The 23,940-nt window shown below is 41.4% G+C and overlaps 1 protein-coding gene across 3 annotated transcripts in view; it reads left to right on the plus strand.

Moving 5' to 3' along the window:
- Positions 1–23,940, plus strand: part of LOC124797986 (lachesin) — an 871,202-nt gene that overhangs the window by 720,614 nt on the left and 126,648 nt on the right. For 2 of the 3 annotated variants that reach the window (XM_047261164.1, XM_047261165.1), the window contains exon 7: positions 5,529–5,600. The exons of the other annotated variant lie outside the window; for it this stretch is intronic. In XM_047261164.1, coding sequence (XP_047117120.1) covers positions 5,529–5,600 — 72 coding nt within the window. The remainder of the gene's footprint in view (positions 1–5,528; positions 5,601–23,940) is intronic. 3 annotated transcript variants of the gene reach the window in all.

Raw genomic sequence — 23,940 nt, forward strand, 5'->3', positions numbered from 1 at the left:
TGTGGTTGTGTACATGGTCGGGTTCGTACCATATTACATCTCCATCTACATCTACATGGATACTCTGCAAATCACATTTAAGTGCCTGGCAGAGGGCTCATCGAACCACCTTCACAATTCTCTATTATTCCAATCTCGTATAGCGCGCGGAAAGAATGAACACCTACATCTTTCCGTACTAACTCTGATTTCTCTTATTTTATCGTGGTGATCGTTTCTCCCTATGTAGGTCGGTGTCAACAAAATATTTTCGCATTCAGAGGAGAAAGTTAGTGATTTGAATTTCTTGAGAGCATTCTATCGCAACGAAAAAAGCCTTCCTTTTAGTGATGTCCATCCCAAATACTGTATCATTTCTGTTACACTCTCTCCCATATTTCGCGATAATACAAAAAGTGCTGCCCTTCTTTGAACTTTTTCGATGTACTCCGTCAGTCCTATCTGGTAAGGATCCGACACCACGCAGCAGTATTCTAAAAGAGGACAGAGAAGCGTAGTGTCGGCAGTCTCGTTAGTAGGTCTGTTACATTTTCTGAGTGGCCAGCCAAAAAAACACAGTCTTCGGTTAGCCTTCCCCACAACATTTTCTATGTCTTCCTTCCAATCTAAGTTGGTCGTAATTGTAATACCTAGGAATTTTGTTGAATTTCCGGCTTTTAGATTAGACTGATTTATCGTGTAACCGAACTTTAACGAGTTCCATTTAGCACTTTTTCATTATTTAAGGTCAATTGTCACTATTCGTATCATTCCGATATTTCTTCTAAATCGTTTTGCAGTTTGTTTTGATCTTCTGATGACTTCATTAGTCGATAAATGATAGCGTCATCTGCAAACAACCGACGACGGCTGCTCAGATTGTCTCCAAAATCGTTAATATAGAAATGGAACAGCAAAGGGCCTATACCACTACCTTGGGGAAAGCCAGAAATCACTTCTCTTTTTCTCGATGACTTTCCGTCAGTTACTACGAACTGTGACCTCTCTGACAGGAAATCACAAATCCAGTCACATAACTGAGACTATATACCGTAAGCACCAAATTTCACTACGAGCCGCTTGTGTGGTACAGTGTCAAAAGCCTTCCGTAAGTCCAGAAATACGGAGTCGATTTGAAATCCCTTGTGAATAGCACTCAGCACTTCATGTGAATAAAGAACTAGCTGCGTTTCACAAGAATGATGTTTTCTAAACCCATGTTGACTGTGTGTCAATAGACCGTTTTCTTCGAGGTAATTCACAATGTTCGAACACAATATATGTCCTAAAAACCTGCTGCATATCGACGTTAACGATATGGGCTTGTAATTTAGTGGATTACTCCTGCTACCTTTCTTGCATATTGGTGTGACCTGTGCAACTTTCCAGTCTTTGGGTACGGATATTTTTTTTTTTTTTATGAGACTTAACATCTGTGGTCATCAGTCCCACGGATATTTCGTCGAGCGAATGGTTGTATATGATTGTTAAGTATGGAGCTGATGCATCAGAATACTCCGAAAGTACTAATGGGTCGAAAGTAGGAGAATGGATTTGAAAAACCTGCTGTAATTGTAGCTATGCATCAGGAAGACTATTCTAATAAGACAATAGCAACAAATGGTAGCGTAGCCCAGTCTACAGTGATGTATACGTTGCAGCGGATAAAGTAAACTGGTGTCATTGCAAGTGTTCGGCATCTGGTAAACTCCGAATAATATCATACTTTTACTGCACCTGAAATTCGCGAGGAAGTAAATAGTAAGCCAGCGGTTCTAATCTCTGTCCCAACACTGCAACGCCGTCTTCGTGAATAAATTTAAGGGTCTGGATAGCGGTCAAAAAACCTTTCTTACACAGACAAGCTGAAAAGATTGTAATCGGTACAGTAACATAAAAAATGGTACGTGTAACAATCGTCCAAGGCGTTATTCAAGGTCGAATCTAAGTTTGAAATAGTTGGAAGCCATCGTCGAGTGTTAGTTCCTCAGCCTCGTGGAGAATGTATGAAGAATTAGTGTGTGACGCCAACGGTGAAGTATGGTGGAGGGTCGGTCATGGTGTGGGGATGTTTTTCGGGTGATAAAGTCGGTGATCTAATAAGAATTAATGGAACATTAAAGAAGGAAGGATATCAAAGAACACTGATGAACAACGCAGCTCCATCTGGCAAGAGACTTATTGGTTGTGGGTTTGTTCTGCAGGAGAACAATGATCCAAAACTTGTTTCTAAATTGCGCAGAGGTTATTTCAATACAAAAGAGAAATGTGGCGAACCGAAGGATATGATTTGGTTAAGTTAGTCACCTAACTTAAATCCCATTAAACTCTTACGCTATGAAATTGACAGCGAGGTCAGAAACGTGAGGTTCTCTAGTGTTGAAGACGTACGGAATGATTTCCTGCCCTGTTGGACTGCGATATCTTGAAAAACATTACAAAATCTTACGTCCAGAATCACAAGAGTTTGTGCAGCTCTTCTGAGGGGAAATGTTGGATACTCGATGAGACTAAAACCTGAACCATATTGTTGGTCTATTTAGTTTTTGCGATGCGTTTGTACATGAAAATAAAATATATAGTTGTTGTCATGGGTGACTGAAAACTTTGACCAATACTGTGCGAGTGGACAGGAGAGTGTAGCAAGTAAGTGCTGACGCTGTACTGTATTTCTTTTTACGGTAGGTAATGGGCGAAGTTTGAGTCCAGTTAGAGGTAGACCAACTCAGAAACATCATATTTCAGATACATTTGTTCCAAAAAGGACAATATTTCATAGTGAAGTTAGTGACGGCTGGTAACCGTACATCTTGTATGGTAGTATCGACGTTTTCGTGCCTTAAATTGATTTAGACTTTAAGGTGCTTCAAATTGTGCAGCAGCGATCTCTCAAAGCTAAAAAAAAAAAAAAAAAGAAAAAAAATCTGGGTTTAATATCCCTTCGAGATCAGGATCATTAGCGACGTACGTAATGCAAACCTATGTTTCGTGTGTTCTTGTATGTGTTCTGGCCGGGTAGTTCATACACATTACAAGTGAAACGAAGAGCCAATTTTCGTCAGCAGCCGAAATCATTAGCGAATATGAAAAACTTCAATACAGCTGATCAGAGTTTCAGGCAGTTGCACTCATTATGAATTTGAGCTCACCATGAAATGACTGAACAGATAAACTGACGACGACATGTGGCCTCAGAACAATATTATAAGTTATGGATTCGCGAAAGAAATCTTACCACAATAATCATTTACACAGAAATTTCAGAACTGTCGTTAAAAAAGTAATTGTTAAAGCAGTAACTAATCACTACAGAGAAGATTCACAATGATATGAAATTATCAGGAAGAACATTAACACTGGTGTCGTTGAGCAGGAACTCGTTAGGAATCGGATATGGCCTTATTCCAAGGTACGAACGCTCTTCGTTTGTTATGTCCGATCGGTCGTGGAATGAAAACCACAGTGAACATAAAAAAAATATTTTATTTGCAACAGTTTGTTAAACCTTCCAGCTACTTCTTTACATAGTCGCCACTCCGACTTACACATTTGTCTAAGGTTCCAGTACCCTCGTAATTTAAGGCAAAAGCCTGTGCTTTCCGTCCGTTCTCTACGCCAGTCTGTGGCTCGTTGTCGGAGCTAAAATGTCTTCATGGCCAGCGGTTCATGTGACCAGAGATGAAAACTACGGGGCTGTAAGGTCGGTGATCAATCACTTCCCATTGGAAACGCTGCAGGAGCGTCTTCATAGTCACTGCAATTTGTGACCGAGAAAGAAGAACACATGACAGTTTCCTTGTGTGAACTACATGAGATCAAGCGGAATCTGCAGCAGGCACTCATACTTGGCGGGAGACGCTATTTTCTAGGAATCTTTATGTGCTCATTGTGCACTCAGAACTTAAAAAACGACGTGACACGATCGACGGGCATACTAGAGACACTACCCAAAATATGGGATTTTTTTACTGTAGTTTCCATTTCAAGACCGACTGGACCTTAATAAACGAATAGCCCCGTACATGTCGAGTCTCACATGAAGAGAATCATATAAGCTAAAGAGAACTAAGAGGATGCTGGAACAAGTACTTGACTCACTACACGTGTCTCCCAGTTCCGCGTACAACCCTTTTATCCTCACGGACCGCACTGGAGGGACACACTCAAGTGACTTTCAGATGGAGAAGTACTATAGCTTCCATGCTGCACTATATATACAGGATGACCTTCTGCTTTTGCTTCTTAGGTGTTACTCAAACTCTTCAGATATTATTTGTAGTTCAGGTTTGAAGCCCAATTAGAATTAAAAATGGTGGATTATAGAGGCTGCAAATACTGTAGATGACAGACATATGTAATGAGAGAGAACTACTAGTTCTTCTTCGAAAGCGGGCGAAATGTAATTCCTGGTCCAAATCTCCTTATTTCTGTTTTCGATTAATATTTTAAGCCACTGTAGGCGATGGCCGCATCAGATTTGTCATGACAACCATTCTTCATTGTTTTAAAAATAGATAGAATTTCTTCAGTGTCATTCTTGTGTACCGGACTTGCGCCTTAAATCTCCCTGTCATCAATTCACTGCCGTCAAAATAACAAGATTCTCTTACATTAGTCTTAGTGCTGTTATCAATTTACTCCCATGCAGACCTACAGATGAGGGAAAAATCTACACTGAAATATTCAGTCATATTTATTTTTAGCAGTAACCACTACATTTACGATCTAAACATGCTGTCTACAAAACGAGCACTATCAGATGCCTAATAGGTTACACAATAAATGAAACCGGTATTTCATCTCAGTGAATCTACATTTTGACACTTTTTCAACACAGCTGCTCTCCCCCCTCCCCGTTGAGTGAAAGGACATAACTTCTGAAATATATTACTAACATGATTCTTTTCGGGAACAGATAACGAAACGCTCCCCACATCTCATCCACAGAACATGCATGAAATTATTATCACATATATTCAATGAAAAGAGTAAAACAGCTAATTTTTATTGCGAGAAACACAGTTTGAACAAAGTAGGGAAATTTACATCATACAGAATACAACTGATTGCTTATAGTATCTAGTTTTAATAAAATAATGAAAGATCTCTTGCAACACAGCAGAAAGTGGTACAATACCGTAAGATAGATATCTTTGTTACATTTCAGGTGCAATGGTTTGAAATAGAAAACTGGCCCTAATCAGAAATTCGGCGGTGACATTCTCTTCAAGAGAGACATAATCCCTTAAGAGTGAGGATATGGTGTACTAAACGTATTTACAAGTCTAACAATTCACATGCTAACAAGACTGTAATCGTGTGTATGAATGCATGATCGATTTACTTAAATTTAAAACTTTCCATCGTTGATGGAAAGTGGGAACGCAGTCGTATCGTAAGTTGAGATTAGGAATAAAATTGCTTCTGATTACAAAACTGATTTTAAGTTTATTTTTACTGTGTCACGATCGATTTTGGGGCTACCAGCCCACTCCTCAAATGCACTTGGTGTACATACATCTAATAGATGTGAGGTATATTTTTCCTAGGGTCATACATTGCAGTCATCACCGTCCAGCCGTAGCGTCCACTGTAAAACCTGTCTCCACAACCCCATTCGGGTAAGTGACTCCCTCAGGAGCCAACACCAGATTTACTCTTATTTAAACAACATGAATATCTAAGTACAAGTCGTTAACATTGGTATTCACGCACATTTGTTGAATGTAGAAGCACATTTGAGTGATACTGACTGCATAAACACATCTTACAACGATTGATTATTTAACCATCTGTGACTAATGTTGAATATACAGTCGCAAAGGACTGATAAATATATGACTATAATGATCGTTAAGCGCAAAAAATCATTTTGCTGTTGTTAAAACAAAAGTGCACATACAGACAACATTTCTGACTGGATCAGACCACTATAATATGTGTTCCATCGTTCTACATCTTACTACATTCGAGCAGTCCTAGGGAGTTAGCGGAAAATTGTCACCTGTGATCTAGATTGCAGAGCATTTCGTACCGGCTCGTTAGCCTGATGGAAAGTAATGCTGTGGTATGCCGTGTGACCAACAATAGTGCAATAGACAAACTTGGTCTTGGCCACGCGGTCATTAAGGTCTTGTGTCATCCGTTCTACGCATTTCCTATATGGTTTTGTGACCGACCTCATAAATTAATCTTTAGATAGAAGGTCCGTTGTAACAATACGGAATCAAAACTGCGGACATAGTGGTGAATAAGTGCATAAAACATCTTCAATATACGGCAGGTTAATAAAACAAACAAGGAGCAAAATACGAGTGCATTAATCACACAGAGAAAAATGTGTGCTCTAATTACGTTACACGAAAGACCAAAATTAACAACAGACATTACACGATTCACACTGTACAGTTAGTACTCTAACATGGCGCTTCACTCTTAACGCATTACGCAGACATTTGCCACGAAATCCTCGGTTTCCCACTGCTCGATGCTGACTCTGATAACCATGCATTCCGACATCATGTGAGAGAGTATTCTTATTGCGTGAAGGCCGCACGGATTCTGGCCTTATTCACCTCTATCTGGTAAGATGAAGAGCTCAGGGCTCAAATGCCACCATGTGGTGCACAGTATCGCGAATTTACCAAGGATCTCCTTTCCAGGAAGTTACGGTTTACCACACAACTCAACGCAAAAATATCCCAAATGTTTGTTGTTACGCGGCCGATAAACGACCATAGTAAACCGCATATGAACTCACACAAAATAAGATGGTCAGAAACTCCAGTCGACGCCTTGATCTGTTAATTTACGGAAAATTGGGTGATCAAGATAATATTAAAACTGCCTAGTTGGCAGGGAACCACGAGTGTACTGAAGATACCTCACTCCAGAAAAGATATTAGTTATAAATATCGTGAAGTAATTTATGGAATTGGTTCCCATACTTAAACTGGGAGAGGACATGTAATGGCAAAAGTCATGAAGTTAACTGTCACTCTCTCGCGTTAGCAATGTGTCACCAGAGGTACTCTAACAAAAGCGGCGGCAGGATCTGTCACAGGCAACGGCTCCGATACATGAGTCTTCACGGGAGTCTCCACGAGTCTTTGTAGTGGCCCTTTGTTCACCGCTTCCTCCCTAAGTCCTTTGTATCAGAGCCTACGTTATCTCACTTGATCAGAGGTCGTGGACTGCGCTCAGTTCGACAGTCATTTGCCATAGTGAACAGCAGCTAAAGAGCCATCTTCTGCCACCAGGCTGCGCGTGAGAAATGAGTCACTACGGTACATCGAAAGCTCTCTCTCTCTTCGCTCGCCGATGTTCATGTGACTTACTTTGAAATAGATACGAAAGCTAAAATATCACATCCAATCTAATTTTAAACTCTTACTGAGTCAGTGTCACATGACAGGGACCTTTCACGTGCTGTAATAAGAATTCGTTTTATAGTTGTTCTTCTCTTGGTATAAAGGAATAAACAAGTAGAAAGAATATAAAGTGAACTGGAAAGGCATTTGATCTATTTATGGGAGACACTACAAAAGTAGATGGAGTCCAGAACGCATATTTGAGATGATAAGTCTCTACCTTTACTGTAGTAAAGTTTAGTGCCCGCCTTCATGAACAGTGCAGTGCAGTTTAGTTTATCTGAACATGCCTTACAGATCATTGAAGCGTAGAGTGTGTTCGTGTGACGAGCAGTGCCAACAGCACATTCGATAACGACCTGCCTGCGAAAAGCAGGAATGATGGAACGCCGATGTCCGCCTGGATAGCTGAGAGGTCAGCGCGGCCGAATGCTGTGCAAAAAGGCCCGGGTCCGATTCCCGGATGGGTCGGAGATTTTTTCCCCTCAGGGACTGGGTGTAGTGTTGTCGTCATCATCATATCATATCCATCGATACGCAAGTCACCGAAGTGGAGTCAACTCAAAAGACTTGCACCAGGTGACCGGTCTACCCGACGGGAGGCCCTAACCACAAGACATTTCACTTCATGGAATGCCGATGGGGAACACAACTTTTCCACATCGGAAAGCTTCTAAATTCGTTTGGGAGGATATCATAAACTAGGTCTATTAAAAGAGGAAAACTTTACCGATGTCTCTATCTCATGAAAAACATTTATTTATTATGTCTGAAGTCTCATTCTATTAGTTGCTTCAATAGGTAGTACCAATATAAAATTAATAGCGGCGCTATTTTTTAGTTTTAGTACCTCTTATGTAGTACTTCTGTTTCATATGTTGACGCAGAATAGGGGGAAAATTTAAAACAAAAAGAGCGACAGTTTATCAGTTTTCTAGCAACGAGATTTCTCGACTTAAAACGCAAATCGCGATTGCTCTAGAACAGGTAGTCAGCTTGTTCCCTACCACCCACTAGTTGACGTTAAAGCTATCATGGTGGGTGATAGGTGGTGTGGGACTTAGAAACATTTTCATTAAGTTTTCAAGAAATTTTTACGTAAAGTACTAGGTGAGTAATCATTACGAAATCCTTTAATTCTCTGCTTTTTTAGTTACATGTCCTACAAAGCACTTCGTATCCTGCACAACAAATTTATCGGTGCCTCTATCCGTTTCCCACAGCTTAGCAAGTCGGTGTTCTGCAAAGAAATATTTTGGAAGTTACTTCTCAACTTTATAAATCACCATTACTATGGAACCTTTGAGTGCTTAGAAATTTTGCTATTAATAGAGGGCACTGCTCTAGAAATACATGTGATTTTTTCAGCCAAAAATAAAATAATTTTTGTTAATCCACAAATCTTTTATTGACTCGTTGCTTACCCTAGATCTTAATAATTGATCCAGAGTATTTCGAGTTGAAAAGAGACATGTTATTTTACTTACCACAGCGAGATTTATCGCATCATATGATATTCACAGTTCGTACGCTTTCACAGAGAGAAGTATGTTCGTAAATTCCTCTGGAGAAAATTTCCCTAGACAGTCACGTCAAACTAAGGCGAATAGATGCTATCTCACTGAAAGCAGCTCCAAGACACAGATCTTCCTCCATACAGCAGAAGAAAAGACGCAATGCGACAGTGTCCAACTATGAAACAGATACGAGACAGAATGAGTGTGAACGTGACTTCCATATATGTTGAGGTCACATGACGCTACAGTTACCAGCAGTAGGGAGACCTGGAATTCATCACCTGGCAGTGCTCCAACTTCCACGTTGCTCGAGGCACGTCGGTGGACATTCTATGTACCCTCTGTACTCTCCTACCTCAAAATACATAATATTTTATTCCGAGTTAGGCCTACCAACGAACCACTATTATGTATTAACTGATTGTTTAGCTTACACGTAGCTTGCAAAGCTGTTTTCCTGTGTGCTACATACAACTTTGTGTTTTCCCTCCGGGTGAACAAATGCAGGCTCTAACAGGCATGAGCACAGATATACTAATCTGTGACTGAGGATAGTGTACTGAACAACAGTATTAACTTCGTATGAAGACTAATGATTAAGAATTTTAGGAGTAGTACGTTTTTAGGTTAGTTAGTACCTCCAAAATACATGTAGCAAAAGCAAGTCATTAATTCTTATTTTCCTCTGGGCAGCAGGTCAGAAGTTAAAGTGTGGACGAGTGTATGCAAAACGGTTAGTCTACACTGACACTTGTTGTAGTCCACTCAGTGGCGCAGTGGTGACCGTACGGAAAACATTAAGTAGTAACTCATGTGACACATCTTTCGGAAGACTGTTACACACCGAGAAAAAACAATCGACACATTGTTTTGCATGCGTACTAAGGTACTACATATAAAAATATTTATAATTATGCCCTTGTACCTTGTATATCCTTCTTAGGAATTCTATCTGTGCATTCATGTTTGGACTAGGATAATAGATAAAAATCACGTGATTTGATGGTGTTCTCTACTACTGCTGATGAACTAAGCTTCGAAAGAAGTGTTTTGACAGCTCGTCATTTCGTCTCCGAGTCCCCTATTCTCGTTACTAAGCTTCTAACCACTGCAGGGCTGCACTAACACATGTGTGGAGGTCCTCCTCTTACGAGACGTACTGCACTTAAATCTTGTGCTTTAAAAATTGTACACGTAGAATGGTAATGTCATCATAAATGAGTCAGCGTATGACACAAGGAACTTTAGTGTCTTGTGACAGTGACAGAGGAGGTTTGAAACCTCCAAACAGAAATAAAGAAAGCTACTATGAGGTGGACACACCTTGTTGCAGCCGGCATCCTCAAAATTTGGGCACGTGCAATGGTGGCCCAGGTATTTATCACAAGGCTTTTACTTTTGCAATGAAACATCTCAAGTCGTGCTGCTTCATTTTCTACCAGACATTCTCCTTTCGTTTGTAATGACTTCATTGCCGGCAGAATGTTTCTTCTCCCGGTTCCAGCTCTACATTAATGGACCACTCAGCTGCGTGCAGTATCCCGTTTTGCTGAAGTGATAGCTGTGCATTGTGCAAGAGCTCCACCGAACAACGAAAGTTTTGAACAGTAATCCAGATCCATGATTGCTCAATCGCCTCCCATAAAACATGGTGATTCGCTAGTGCTGTCTTCATGCCTTTGTAAATATGGGCATCAACCATCCGTACAAATACTTTCATGTCTCTGAACTAATACGCAAACCATTCTAACATGAATCGTGGGCGACAGTGTGTTTTATTTATTTGCTGATGATCACCTGTCCTACGGGAGAAACCGGATACACCTGATTGGCCACTTTGTTACCATTCTCTTGACTACTGAGAAACGACGGTAGGTTTATCAGCAGTACCATTTCACCCCGCGTAAACATTCGCCCGCCAGGCAGACGCTTCACCTCCATACTCCACGCTGCCCTTTGGCAAGCGGTAAGCAACGCTCCATGACGCCTGCGACGTTCTCGTTCCTGCCACTGGCTTGTTTCTACGCGCACCGAGTCTAATCACTCCAAACCTTACTCCATGGTTTGCATTTTCAGTGTTGGTGTGCCTTTCCTGTTCCCTGTGGAGGACGGTGGGCAGAGGTACATGCTTGGTACGTTGCCTTCTGTGCCTAGCAGCTAGGCTGTGATTCAGAATGAAATGGACGCTTATCGCTTGGTGATCAGCAGCGGACTATGCGAGTGATCTGCTAGCTTTTCCCCCATCTATCCGCCACTACGATTCACGATAGTCGATGGCAAATCCTGTCAATTAATTTTACACACAACGCTTTGGCCGCATTGGTTTTATTCTTATCGCAGTTTTCAGCTGGAGACGACTGCAACTTGCGTGTCGTGAGGTAGTTGTACGTGGAAACCTCAGTGATTGGAACCTGGAGATGTTGCGTTTCGTGCGTTTGGGTCCCTCGACTTGATTGTGAGAAAGTGCACTGAGATCGTGTGCGTTGCCATACAACTTTCGACTGTCACGACCGTATCAGGTACAACATGTGATGACATTCAAGTCACGTGCCAAACGTAAGACACCAATGTTTGGCCTGGTCATAGCTTTGCTTTACACAGTTCTTAAGTGACAGCTGACTGTGAGCTGCGTCAGTGCATAGTAGTTCCTTATAAGTGGGCACTGTCCTTGTCTCAACTGTGTTTACATGTCTCATGCATAACCTGTTTTACTTGAGGACAATGTCCAATTAAAAGGAAATGCTATGCATTGAGGCAGTTCATTGTGAACTGTAACTTGGGAATGGCATAATATGGAGATCTTACGACTATGAATAAACACATTTAAGAACAGTCTACGTCAGTTCTAAAATATTGCAGGACTATGAATCCAAGTAAACAAAAAGTAATCGTAGCGCAGAAGATCTATCCTTCTGACATATTTTTGCAAAGAAAAATTGTCCAATAAAATGATTCTGAAACGATTCTAATTACTTTGTCTGAATCAGACGTTCTGCGGAATTGTTGTTGACTTTTTTTCAACATTTCTGTCACTGATCGGCAATTGTACGCAGTGGTAGCACTCAGCCTGCAGACAATTAAAGAGGTTTGGCGAAGCTTGGTCCCTCTGGGCCTGTCGAGATGATGGAAACATCTACGGCGTCCGCTGAATGCGCTAGGAAGACTTACCTGCAAACAGAGAGGAGAGATACGACAAGAAATAAAATTGGCAGTATTTCAGAGTCCATGTACCATAGCATATGGCGTCTTAAGAAAACGGTATTCGTGTCCTAATATGCTCTGCCACATTAGTTCTTGATGTAACTATGAGAAACACTGTAGCACACATCGTCCTCCTGTAAATTCACTAGCAATATAGACACTTCTGTCACACAAAATTATGCGTGATATTCACATATAGAGCTTTATATTTAGAACTGTTATGGTAGTTTTATTGTTTACATTGTTTTAAACATTTCAGTGTTCAGACCATATAGTAATGATCTATAAATGGTTGAAAGAAGAAGATTGAAGAAAAGATGAAGACAGCGCCGTAGTTGAGGTTCTTAGAGAAATGGTCATAGGTAAACGAGTGTTGTTGGGTGCCAATACTTATTGCGGTAGCAGTTCACACACATTATGAATTATATGTATTACAAACACTTGAGTAAGTTCTGGTTGCAGAACGCTTCTTCATTACAAAACTATTCATATGTGTTTTTCCTCACTGTGTATATGTTAAGGTTGTACAACATTTTTTCAAGGGGGCTAAAATCTGTGCAGAATAATTCCTATTGTTTTAATTACGGCTTTGTGGAAGTCCTTCATTCTGTTTTTATTGTAATGTCCTTATGTTAATATGGAATTATTAGATTCTAACGAATTAATTTCCCCCTCAATTTTAGAAGGTCTGTAATATTTATGTTGATGGGCTGCAATTAATTGTATTTAAGGCGCATAATAGACGATCCTGCAGTACCTTTGTATGTTACAAGGATTCGGTAGTAAATGAGTAGATTTTAATTTTATGGTCATCTCGGAACGTCAGTGGATTGTTACCCAAATGTATCTTTCTGTGTAGCTGCATAATCATTCAATTGAGGGTATGTAAATATCCCTTTTCCAACTACATTTTCTTTATGCATATTTAATTGTATGTCACTTTTAAAAAGTATCAAATTTTTCAGAATGAAAAATTCTTATCTTCTCTAACTGTGTGATTTTGTTTAAATATGCAACAAATATTTCTTTGCAAAACATGGACTTGCAAAACTTGGAGAGAGGCAGCGATAAATTTGTTATGTAGGATACGAAGGGCTCCGGAGGATACGACATTTCCCTGTTACCAGGTTGTCTAAGGATATTCGCGCAGCACGAAGTTGGTCAAGTTAAGCATCATGCGTGTAGTCCAGGCAATTAACGCTTACTGCACGACACGTAAGAACCGAGTTTCGCTTGCGTGAGTGAGAATAAGTGGGGGAGACATTAAGAAGCACCATTAATCACCAAGCGATAAAAACAAAATGTAGTTACAACAGGAAAAAAATTCTTCCATCCGTGTTACACTGCCCACTTAAGCTCTTTCCCGATATGTAAGATAAAGACTTGCATATTCACCGACCTATTTAAGGATGAACAGAAAGGGTACATGCTGTTTCCACACTAATTTGGGACAGCATAAAATATAGACTGATTTGCCATATATGTTCCTTGCCCACTGGTTATCAGTACCTTACAGACATTAAGGAAACAAGCTCGAAATCATGCCCATCACTGTGTAAAGGTATTTTCTTCATGAACATTGGACGATGACCCCCGTCAGCTACGAAACCATACCATGACATACCAAAACACAAATAAAGTGAGAAGGATTACAACATAATTTATGTCGATCTCCTTTCACATGTAATACGTAACGTATATTCTAGTACATTGCAAACTGTCAAGTTTAGAATGCAAAGATGAATTTCGTAACATAGTGATAATAGAAGAGTTAATAGTCAAGAGTACCAAGAAAGAGTTTTGCGTCCTGGTTAGAAATATACGAAATGTATGTGTGATTGCAATTGTAACCGATTAAGACTGTTATTTACACGCATCTGACAAGTGATTGATTATAGGTGCACATTTGATCGACACTTATTACAAAAGTACATTTAAATAAGACTGATTACGAAAACATACCTGACTGATGTTTAATATAAAAGGGTTATGGACTGATAATGAATAAACAGATGCAGCGGACGGATAATGGATATACGTGTAAGTTTACTGAGTAAATACTAGCAACCGGGTTCGGTTCCACGCGGGTAGCCTTAAGTATATAGCACCAGACGACTTCACTGGCGTAACTTATTTTGTTTGAGGGCCACGAATAAAATAATTCAGAGGTCAAGAAAGTGAATATCATCACTGTCATATAAATTACGTAATGTCAGCAGCACATGCCAGGAAAGTTATCTGGAGGCATGAATATTATGTATTGAATGGAGAACTGGCGTTTGGAGTAACATCTCACTGTAGTATGGGAGCATATTGTTATGTCAGTAACATGGCGTTATTCGGGAGAATGGATGGCTCCAAAGGAAGAACTACTCCCTGGGGATTCGGAGAAGTGTTCAATATGGAGATTCTCAAAAGATTACGATCAGACAGAACGAGATGCAAGACCAATCTGCGGACTTGGGGTTTGTCTGTGGACTCAGTTCTCTGCCAGTGTGGCGTTGAGCAGACTAACAGCCATTTCCTTCAGTGTTCCTCATCACCAACCACCTGCACCAAGCAAGACCTTATGAGAGCCACACCAAAGGCACTTGAAGTGTCCAGTTTTTGCTTTTCTTTTGTGTAAAATTATGTCAACACTTACATTTTTTTACGTGTTTCTGTACTTCTGACACGATAAATATCCAACCTGACTATTATATGCGAATCATGATTGTGTGTGTGTGTGTGTGTGTGTGTGTGTGTGTGTGTGTGTGTGTGTGTGTGTGTGTGTGTGTGGCTCATTCAGTATGTATCAGAGGCTGATAGCGGTGGTAAGAAAAAGAAAAATAAGAAAGAAACGCACATGATCTACATGAGTAGTTCATGTTACAACAGTCCTCTCGGTAAGCTTCGTAGGAACAGTGATACACTGTGCGGCTGGTCCCGGCGGAGGTTCGAGCCCTCCCTCGGGCATGGGTGTGTGTGTTTGTCCTTAGGATAATTTAGGTTAAGTAGTGTTTAAGCTTAGGGACTGATGACCTTAGCAGTTAAGTCCCATAAGGTTTCACACACATTTGAACATTTTTTGAACAGTGACACATTGTTGACTCACTGCCGCAATTCTTTATCGTGATCTCTTTATGGTAGACTTTCTCGCTTGCCACGCCAAGAATTGTGTCAACAACTAGATTTGATTCAAGAAAAGCAGAAAGCTGAAAGTTGTCATATGCAGCGCTTATGAAAGTACGTATTATATGCAAACAAAGCAAAGTTTCTGAAGTAATTTTTCGGAAAACATTTTACTTGAAGCATAAAAGTAAAATACCACATATTCTGGATTCGCATGTTTCGTCGCTATGCAGATGTTCTCAAACGATTACAAGGAAACCATTGGTTAAAAATATTTGATTATTTCAAACTCTAAGTCTCACATCACAGGCTTACGGTAACCTGGATATCTTTTCGTTATTGATCATATTATTACGATACTTCAGAGTTGAGTTACTCAGTGCACTTTGTTAGAAGAATTAGAAGTGATCCAATAGTGCGAATCTGAGGGAAGCAGAAACTGACAGTCTCAAACTGTCATCATATTCCGAAATGCATCCTGAAACCATCTGTAGAAGTATTTATAAATCTAGTGTATTCATCCACAACAAATTTGTCAATGTCGTTCAAGAATATCGTTCTCATGTCTTTATGATCTTTAATAGACCATCTGTTTCTCGCCAGTGAGGACTGGTTTATAACGTAAAAGTGCTCAAACAAATAATATCTTTTACGCCACCACGCAGAAAATCGTTCTCGCATCTAAGTATGACTCAAGGAAAGCTGAAAATCGAGTCATCTGCTGGGCTGCTGCAAAACTTTCTTTAAATAAATGAATTAAAGCTGCATCACAAGCTGCGTATCACTCTATGCACAAATAATTGAAAACCACATGTTCTGGACTTGAATGTTTTATCTCTGTGGAGCTGTTCTGAAGTGACTGTAATCAACTGGATGTCAGTTATATAGTTATATAGTCGGGGCAAGGGAAGCTACATTGTATCCTAGAACTGGATCCACGTTTCGTTTCTGGTGAAATCTCACTTAATCGAGAGGTGAATGCTAGATTAAAAGGCCGAGTGAAAATAAAGTGACAAAGTGGGGATTCGACCCTATAACTTTTCGGTGTCTAATTACTGTACAAAGAGAGCATCACACAAGACAGGAATTTGTTCACGCCTTCTGCTGTCTCAAGGCATTGATACTCTCTCGAGTTATGGCAGCTGTTCGCTAAGTGGCAGAGGCGTCACTTTCACATCTTAAATTTAATTCGTGGTAATTCTGATAATTTGTACGAAATGTTTACAAATTGCATGCAATAACTTTCCTCACGAATCAGTGGTTCTATTAGTGAAAACCAGGTCAAAATACCTTTAGTAGCTCCTGAAATTAGCGTGCACATACAGACGACTTAAAAATAAATAAATAATATATATTTATATATTTATTTATTTTTAAGTCACCTCCTCGCCTTCGTCTGGCGTTCGTCATATACACTCCTGGAAATGGAAAAAAGAACACATTGACACCGGTGTGTCAGACCCACCATACTTGCTCCGGACACTGCGAGAGGGCTGTACAAGCAATGATCACACGCACGGCACAGCGGACACACCAGGAACCGCGGTGTTGGCCGTCGAATGGCGCTAGCTGCGCAGCATTTGTGCACCGCCGCCGTCAGTGTCAGCCAGTTTGCCGTGGGATACGGAGCTCCATCGCAGTCTTTAACGCTGGTAGCATACCGCGACAGCGTGGACGTGAACCGTATGTGCAGTTGACGGACTTTGAGCGAGGGCGTATAGTGGGCATGCGGGAGGCCGGGTGGACGTGCCGCCGAATTGCTCAACACGTGGGGCGTGAGGTCTCCACAGTACATCGAGGTTGTCGCCAGTGGTCGGCGGAAGGTGCACGTGCCCGTCGACCTGGGACCGGACCGCAGCGACGCACGGATGCACGCCAAGACCGTAGGATCCTACGCAGTGCCGTAGGGGACCGCACCGCCACTTCCCAGCAAATTAGGGACACTGTTGCTCCTGGGGTATCGGCGAGGACCATTCGCAACCGTCTCCATGAAGCTGGGCTACGGTCCCGCACACCGTTAGGCCGTCTTCCGCTCACGCCCCAACATCGTGCAGCCCGCCTCCAGTGGTGTCGCGACAGGCGTGAATGGAGGGACGAATGGAGACGTGTCGTCTTCAGCGATGAGAGTCGCTTCTGCCTTGGTGCCAATGATGGTCGTATGCGTGTTTGGCGCCGTGCAGGTGAGCGCCACAATCAGGACTGCATACGACCGAGGCACACAGGGCCAACACCCGGCATCATGGTGTGGGGAGCGATCTCCTACACTGGCCGTACACCACTAGTGATCGTCGAGGGGACACTGAATAGTGCACGGTACATCCAAACCGTCATCGAACCCATCGTTCTACCATTCCTAGACCGGCAAGGGAACTTGCTGTTCCAACAGGACAATGCACGTCCGCATGTATCCCGTGCCACCCAACGTGCTCTAGAAGGTGTAAGTCAACTACCCTGGCCAGCAAGATCTCCGGATCTGTCCCCCATTGAGCATGTTTGGGACTGGATGAAGCGTCGTCTCACGCGGTCTGCACGTCCAGCACGAACGCTGGTCCAACTGAGGCGCCAGGTGGAAATGGCATGGCAAGCCGTTCCACAGGACTACATTCAGCATCTCTACGATCGTCTCCATGGGAGAATAGCAGCCTGCATTGCTGCGAAAGGTGGATATACACTGTACTAGTGCCGACATTGTGCATGCTCTGTTGCCTGTGTCTATGTGCCTGTGGTTCTGTCAGTGTGATCATGTGATGTATCTCACCCCAGGAATGTGTCAATAAAGTTTCCCCTTCCTGGGACAAAGAATTCACGGTGTTCTTATTTCAATTTCCAGGAGTGTATATATATGAGAGACAGAGAAGAGAAAGTCAATCTTTAACCATTAAGTTAGCGGACAAGTGGCACTTACCTGTGATCACAATATAAAGAGGAAAGCAAGCGATTCTGTGTTACAATTGGTTACTAGTAATCATGAAATGACTAGCTTGGTCCTGACCAAATGATTACCAAAATTTTCGGCATCTTCTAGTGCAAATAATCTGGTACTAACTCTCTGAACACAAGAACTTAATATTCAGACACAAGGTCTATTTTATAAAAAAGGAAGTTGCGGGCATTGGTGACATCTGATAAACAGGTATGAAACAAATCAGTATTACAGGCTAATAAAAAAAGGAGGAAAATACAAGTGCGTTTTTAAATGTTAATTAAATTATAAAGTTTTTACAAAAATGCTTCATTTTTTGAAGACATCTATTATGGCAAAAAACAGCTCTAGTGAATATTTGCTCAAAGCAGGCGATATGCATGTTTTAAGCAAGATAACCAATTTTAGAGACATTGTATCTGAAAGATCGAAAGACCATTAGCCCATTGATGTAAGATAATATTTAACATCGATAGTAATTCAGTTAAAATTTTCTTCTGTTTCTCCAGAACTAACAGCCTTTTGTACATATGGGAAGATGTATTGTTGTTGTGGTCTTCAGTCCAGAGACTGGTTTGATGCATCTCTCCATACTTCTCTATCTTGTGCAAGCTTCTTCATCTCCGAGTAACTACTGCAACCTACATCCTTCTAAGTCTGCTTAGTGTATTCATCTCTTGGTCTCCCTCTACGAATTTTTCCGTGCACGCTTCTCTCCATCACTAAACTGGTGATCCCTTGGCGCCGCAGCACGTGTCCTACTAACTAATCCTTTCTTCTACTCAAGTTGTGCCACAAATTCCTCTTCTCCCCGATTCTAGTCAGTGCCTCATCAATAGTTACGTGATCTACCCCTCTAATCTTCAGCATTCATCTGTAGCACCATATTTCGAAAGCTTCTATTCTCTTCTTGTCTAAAGTATTTATCGTCCATATTTCACATGCATACATGGCTAAACTCTATACAAATACTTTTAGAAAAGACTTCCTGACACTAAAATCTAAGATTAGAACTAAAATATGAAGGTAAATAAAAAGTGTGAATTACCGTTTAAAGCTGACGCTGATGCAGAACAAATCTGCATTCTAGTTTCGTGTTCAGTGTTATGTACCCTAATGTTTGTATGGGAGTGAAAATCATTTGTCATGAGAATTAGGAATTGTTTTACAATTAATCAAAAATATAATTATATAATCATCATAAATACAACACCTATACAACTCATATGAGAAATCAGAAGGGGAATTCCGAACTTTTGTTGAATTAATCGAAAATTTTTGTCTTTACTATAAATGTACAATCAACATAAATACTACGTCCGCACAACTAGTATAGCACAGTATATGTTGAACCAACAAGATTTGTATGTAATTACTACAGAAAAAATCCTTCAACCTTAACAAATACGTGCAAGTCACGTTAGTGCAGCTTTACCCTCGACACCTTTAACACATTGTGCGGTGTAAGTCAGCCTTCGCACACTTGGATTTTTATACACTAGTTAGAGAACAGTTGCATGAAATCAGTAGTAATACCTTGTCTGGGGCTGGTGGACGTATGTAGGGAACTGGAATGAAGGATGAGTTTGATTCTCTACAACCCCAGTTTCTGGGTTCCAAGCTGTTCCCTAACAATAGCTGGACTTTTACACGAGAGTAACTTGTAGACGCGAGTGTGATCGGTAGTGTTAGAAGCTTGCTATGTGAGTAGTGGGTGCCAAGGACAAATACGACAGCATCACTTGCCTGACTCACAAGTACATTAAAACACTGAAATCTGATATCATTTAAGGTTTCATCGCCACGACTCTTTCCTGTATTTGTGTAGAGAGAGAGGATGAATTTTTCTCCTGTTTCTGCAATGGCCTTAGGAGACGCGGCTGGGTCACTGAATTTTCGTGGAACATTATGATGTCACGGGGATAGATTGAACAGTTGAGAAACCGGCAAGGCTGAAGTGCTGTCGCAGCCATTTACTGCACGAAGAAATAAATTGTTTCCTTGCAGTCTTGAGTAAGTGAGGAGTTATGAATAATGTAATCTTTCTGATGATGACTTCGCTACCATCATCATTACAATGTGTTTGTGGTCTGGAGTAAGAACTACAAGTAGCACGAGGGGATCAACATCTTGACCTACAACAACAACTAGCCGGTTTCGAGACACTTACTGTTTTTTCAGCTACGTCAAAATCTTCATCATCGTCCACAGTACTGATCTCAATACCTAAACTGTGTGTGAGACACATCCTACCATTCCTTGCAGAGACGTGTCGAAGTTTCCATCCTCGTCATCACTTCTGATGTGACTCCTTCAGAAATAAATTTACAGCAAATAATAAAAGGGAGTAAGAAGGAACACTACGTAATACAACAAACTGAGCTATTACTGAACTGATTCGCAGTTTGCGGATACGTATTGAGGTCCGCTATTTGTGACACATAACATCTGTGCCGTATCAAACGGTCACCTTACCATTAGGTTACCCATGCGCGCTTCCAGGGACCAACCAAAAATCCCCATATCACGGTGTCCAGAGCCATTATGCTCGCACATTTCGTGACTACCCCACAGGTAGAGACAAACATTTTTATATTATCGTCAATTAGGGCTGTCGAGGCGCACACACACACACACACACACACACACACACACACACACACACACACACACACACATATATATATATATATATATATATATATATATATATATATATATATATATATATATGACTAAAATGTCATGGACTGTGCGGCAGGTCCCGGCGGAGGCTCGAATCCTCCCTCGGGCATGGGTGTGTGTGTGTTTGTCCTCAGGATAATTTAGGTTAAGTAGTATGTAAGCTTAGGGACTGATGACCTTAGTAGTTAAGTCCCATAGGACTTCACACACATTTGAACTTTTTTTTTTTTGAACACACTAAAATGCCTGCCTTTAAGCAGTATCTGTATCTTTACATTACAATGTCCTTCAGACGTGCATGCATGATGTAAAATTACAGGCACTGTATGAATACAGACTTTTCACTCATCTATGATAAACGGAACTGAACTGCTTCAGTAGCTTCACTGCGTAACTCAACTAAACTGGGCACTTGTAGAGAAAGTTATACGGGACCAAACTGCTGGGGTTATCGTTCCCTAAGCCTACATACTACTTAATCTAACTTAAACTAACTTTCGCTGTGCACAACACACACACCCATGAACGAGTGAGGACTGGAACCTGCAATGGGGGGAGCCGGACGGACCGTGAGATGGCGCCCTATAACGCGCGGCTAGCCCCCACGCCCACGTGTAGTGAGAAACGCCAGCAGCCAGCAACAGTGGTAGGTGAATGGTGTGTGAACGGGAAGGGGAACTTTCGTTTCCATTGTTGGACATCTGATGCTGATATTAATAGTACTGAACACGCCAGAAATTTTCTCAATTTCAAAATGTACGAAATGTTTTCAAATCATACGCATTTGTGACCAAATGACGAAGAGGCACCTCCTTACCCACCCACCTCCGCCATCCCCTTCCTATCCGCGTCTGTCTTGACTGGTGCTGAGTGCTGCTTTAAAGGAATCTGCTGTTTTCGTAGCTTTCCCACGCGGTACAACTCGGCCTCTTCCTCATTAACATATCACTGCTGAACGTGAAAGAAGCGATGAGTTATAAAAGAAGTAAATATCTTAGGACAGCCTGACCTTTGTACCTCGAATCTTTTTGTCGTTAACCGGTTATCTACTTAGCAGAAGAACATCGCTAGTCCCATAACACCGATGTCCCAGAAACTTAGCCCAGTAGAAGAGTAGTCAAAATAAGGGAACACGTGTTTTGGTTTATCCGTAGACGCTCGACCATTTCTGAGAATACGACTGTCGTAGTTTTCAAGGTACTTTATGTCGTTCAGCACGTAACTAGTTCAGCAGAAGTGCTGGCACAGCGGCTAGCGTCGTCGGTTCATAATTTTGCACCCGGTCTTAGTTTTTTTTACAGTCGTATTGACCAACTAGGATCACGTTAACAACTTCAGTTCCTCTTCTTCCTTTGTTGTTGTTTCCTATTTTTCCAGTATTCCCTCATTTTCTCCCCATGAAGTCTCTTCGTTTATTCTGTCCATGTTGTTCCCGATTTTTTATTTCTTCTGCTATGAAAGCCTTCCAAATTTAGTATTTCGTTTTTAAAACTGTTTCTGTTATTTCTGGTTCTTTGATGTTGCTTCTTTCAAGATCTTTTCTTACTTCTGTAATCCACGCAATTGTCGATTTCTTCTTCCAGAAATATAGGAGTATTTGTTTTGTTAGTCTATTTCCATCCATTCGGCAGAGATGTCCAAGAAAGGTTAATCTTCGTTTGGCCACTACTTTAGATATTTTCTCTATATTATTGTAGATCTCCTCATTACTTCTTATTTTCCAACCGTCTGCAGTTTTCATTGTACCCATTATTTTTCGTTTTATATAGTTTTTTTATCTATCTACACATGGCCTCCGAAGATTACTACACAAATATGTAAAACAAAAAATTAATGGGAAAAATCTGAAATTGTTTTCAGTCTGATTCTTATTGCGTGCCTTGCCGATGATGTTGATGGTGTTGTGTACTTAATCCCGAGAAGCGCGTTTCGGTCGGGCAGCAAGTATAGCTGTTTATTCCTGCAGCCTGCACGGAGGATTTTGCATTCAATCGGCTATGTCCGGCCCAACTGATTTTGTCCTCTTGAGGTAATCAGTAAGGGAAACACATCATTTCCGAAATAGCTCTCAAAGCGAGCAACAGCAGTCGACCATAAAACACATATAATAAATCTATTATATAATGTTTTTATAGTGTGTATTGTGTGTTACATGCTGTGCAACAAATGTAAAAGAAATCATAATTTTACGATTAATATAACGTCCTTGTATCCCCTAACTTGACAGGAAGAAATCTTTTAATAAACTTCTACAGACGTAGGTAGGCAAATGAGAAAACAAGTTCAAAAATGGTTCAAATGGCTCTAAGTACTATGGGACTTAACATCTGAGGTCATCAGTCCCATAGAACTTAGAGCTACTTAAACCTAACTAACCTAAGGACATCACACACATCCATGCCCGGGGCAGGATTCGAACCTTGCGACTGTAGGGGTCGCGCGGTTCCAGACTGAAGCGCCTAGAACCGTTCGGCCACTCGTGCCGGCTAGATAACAAGAAACGAAAAAAATAATCAAGTTTCGAACCCTGGGGCCAAGGTGTGAAGCTGCAATGCCTCAGTTGAACATTCAGCGCAATAAAGGCGTCTACATTGACCGTAGTTTGATCAGAAACGGTGGAGCATCTGCAGATAAGCAGAGACACGTGTTGACTTATTTTTAATCACCCTTGCATCGAGCGAGGTTTCTGGGATATCGGGTTATAGTACTTGCCGTGTTCTTCTTGTTGGCTACAGAGCCAAGCAGAGAACGACTACTGCTACGATAAAGAGAAGAGTAGACGTAGAAAAAAGTGTGAGAGATTACCATTACATTTAGGGAGAAACAACAACAACAGAGAGAACAAGTTTCTGGTGCGTCAGCTGCAGATTATTCTCTCGGCGCGGCGCATTTCGCTGATTCAGTGGAAACTGCGTTCGGCCGTGGGCCTGTCGCAGCCACCGGGAAGGGGATCCATCAGCGGCAGCTGTCGTCCGGCGGTGTGGACGTTATCCTCGGGGCGGCGGCTCCTCAGCCTCCCGTCCCGACCCTTCGACTGCCCCTTGTCCCACGCCCTCGGCCAGAGCGGTCTGCCACGGCGACCGCGACCGCGGGCGTTGAAGCACGCCGAGGGGAAAAGAGGAACATCCGAAGGAGCCTCGCGCCCATCGCGTCC

The sequence above is a fragment of the Schistocerca piceifrons genome, chromosome 5 (genome assembly GCF_021461385.2).
Source record: "Schistocerca piceifrons isolate TAMUIC-IGC-003096 chromosome 5, iqSchPice1.1, whole genome shotgun sequence".
In the NCBI taxonomy this organism is placed as follows: Eukaryota; Metazoa; Arthropoda; class Insecta; order Orthoptera; family Acrididae; genus Schistocerca; species Schistocerca piceifrons.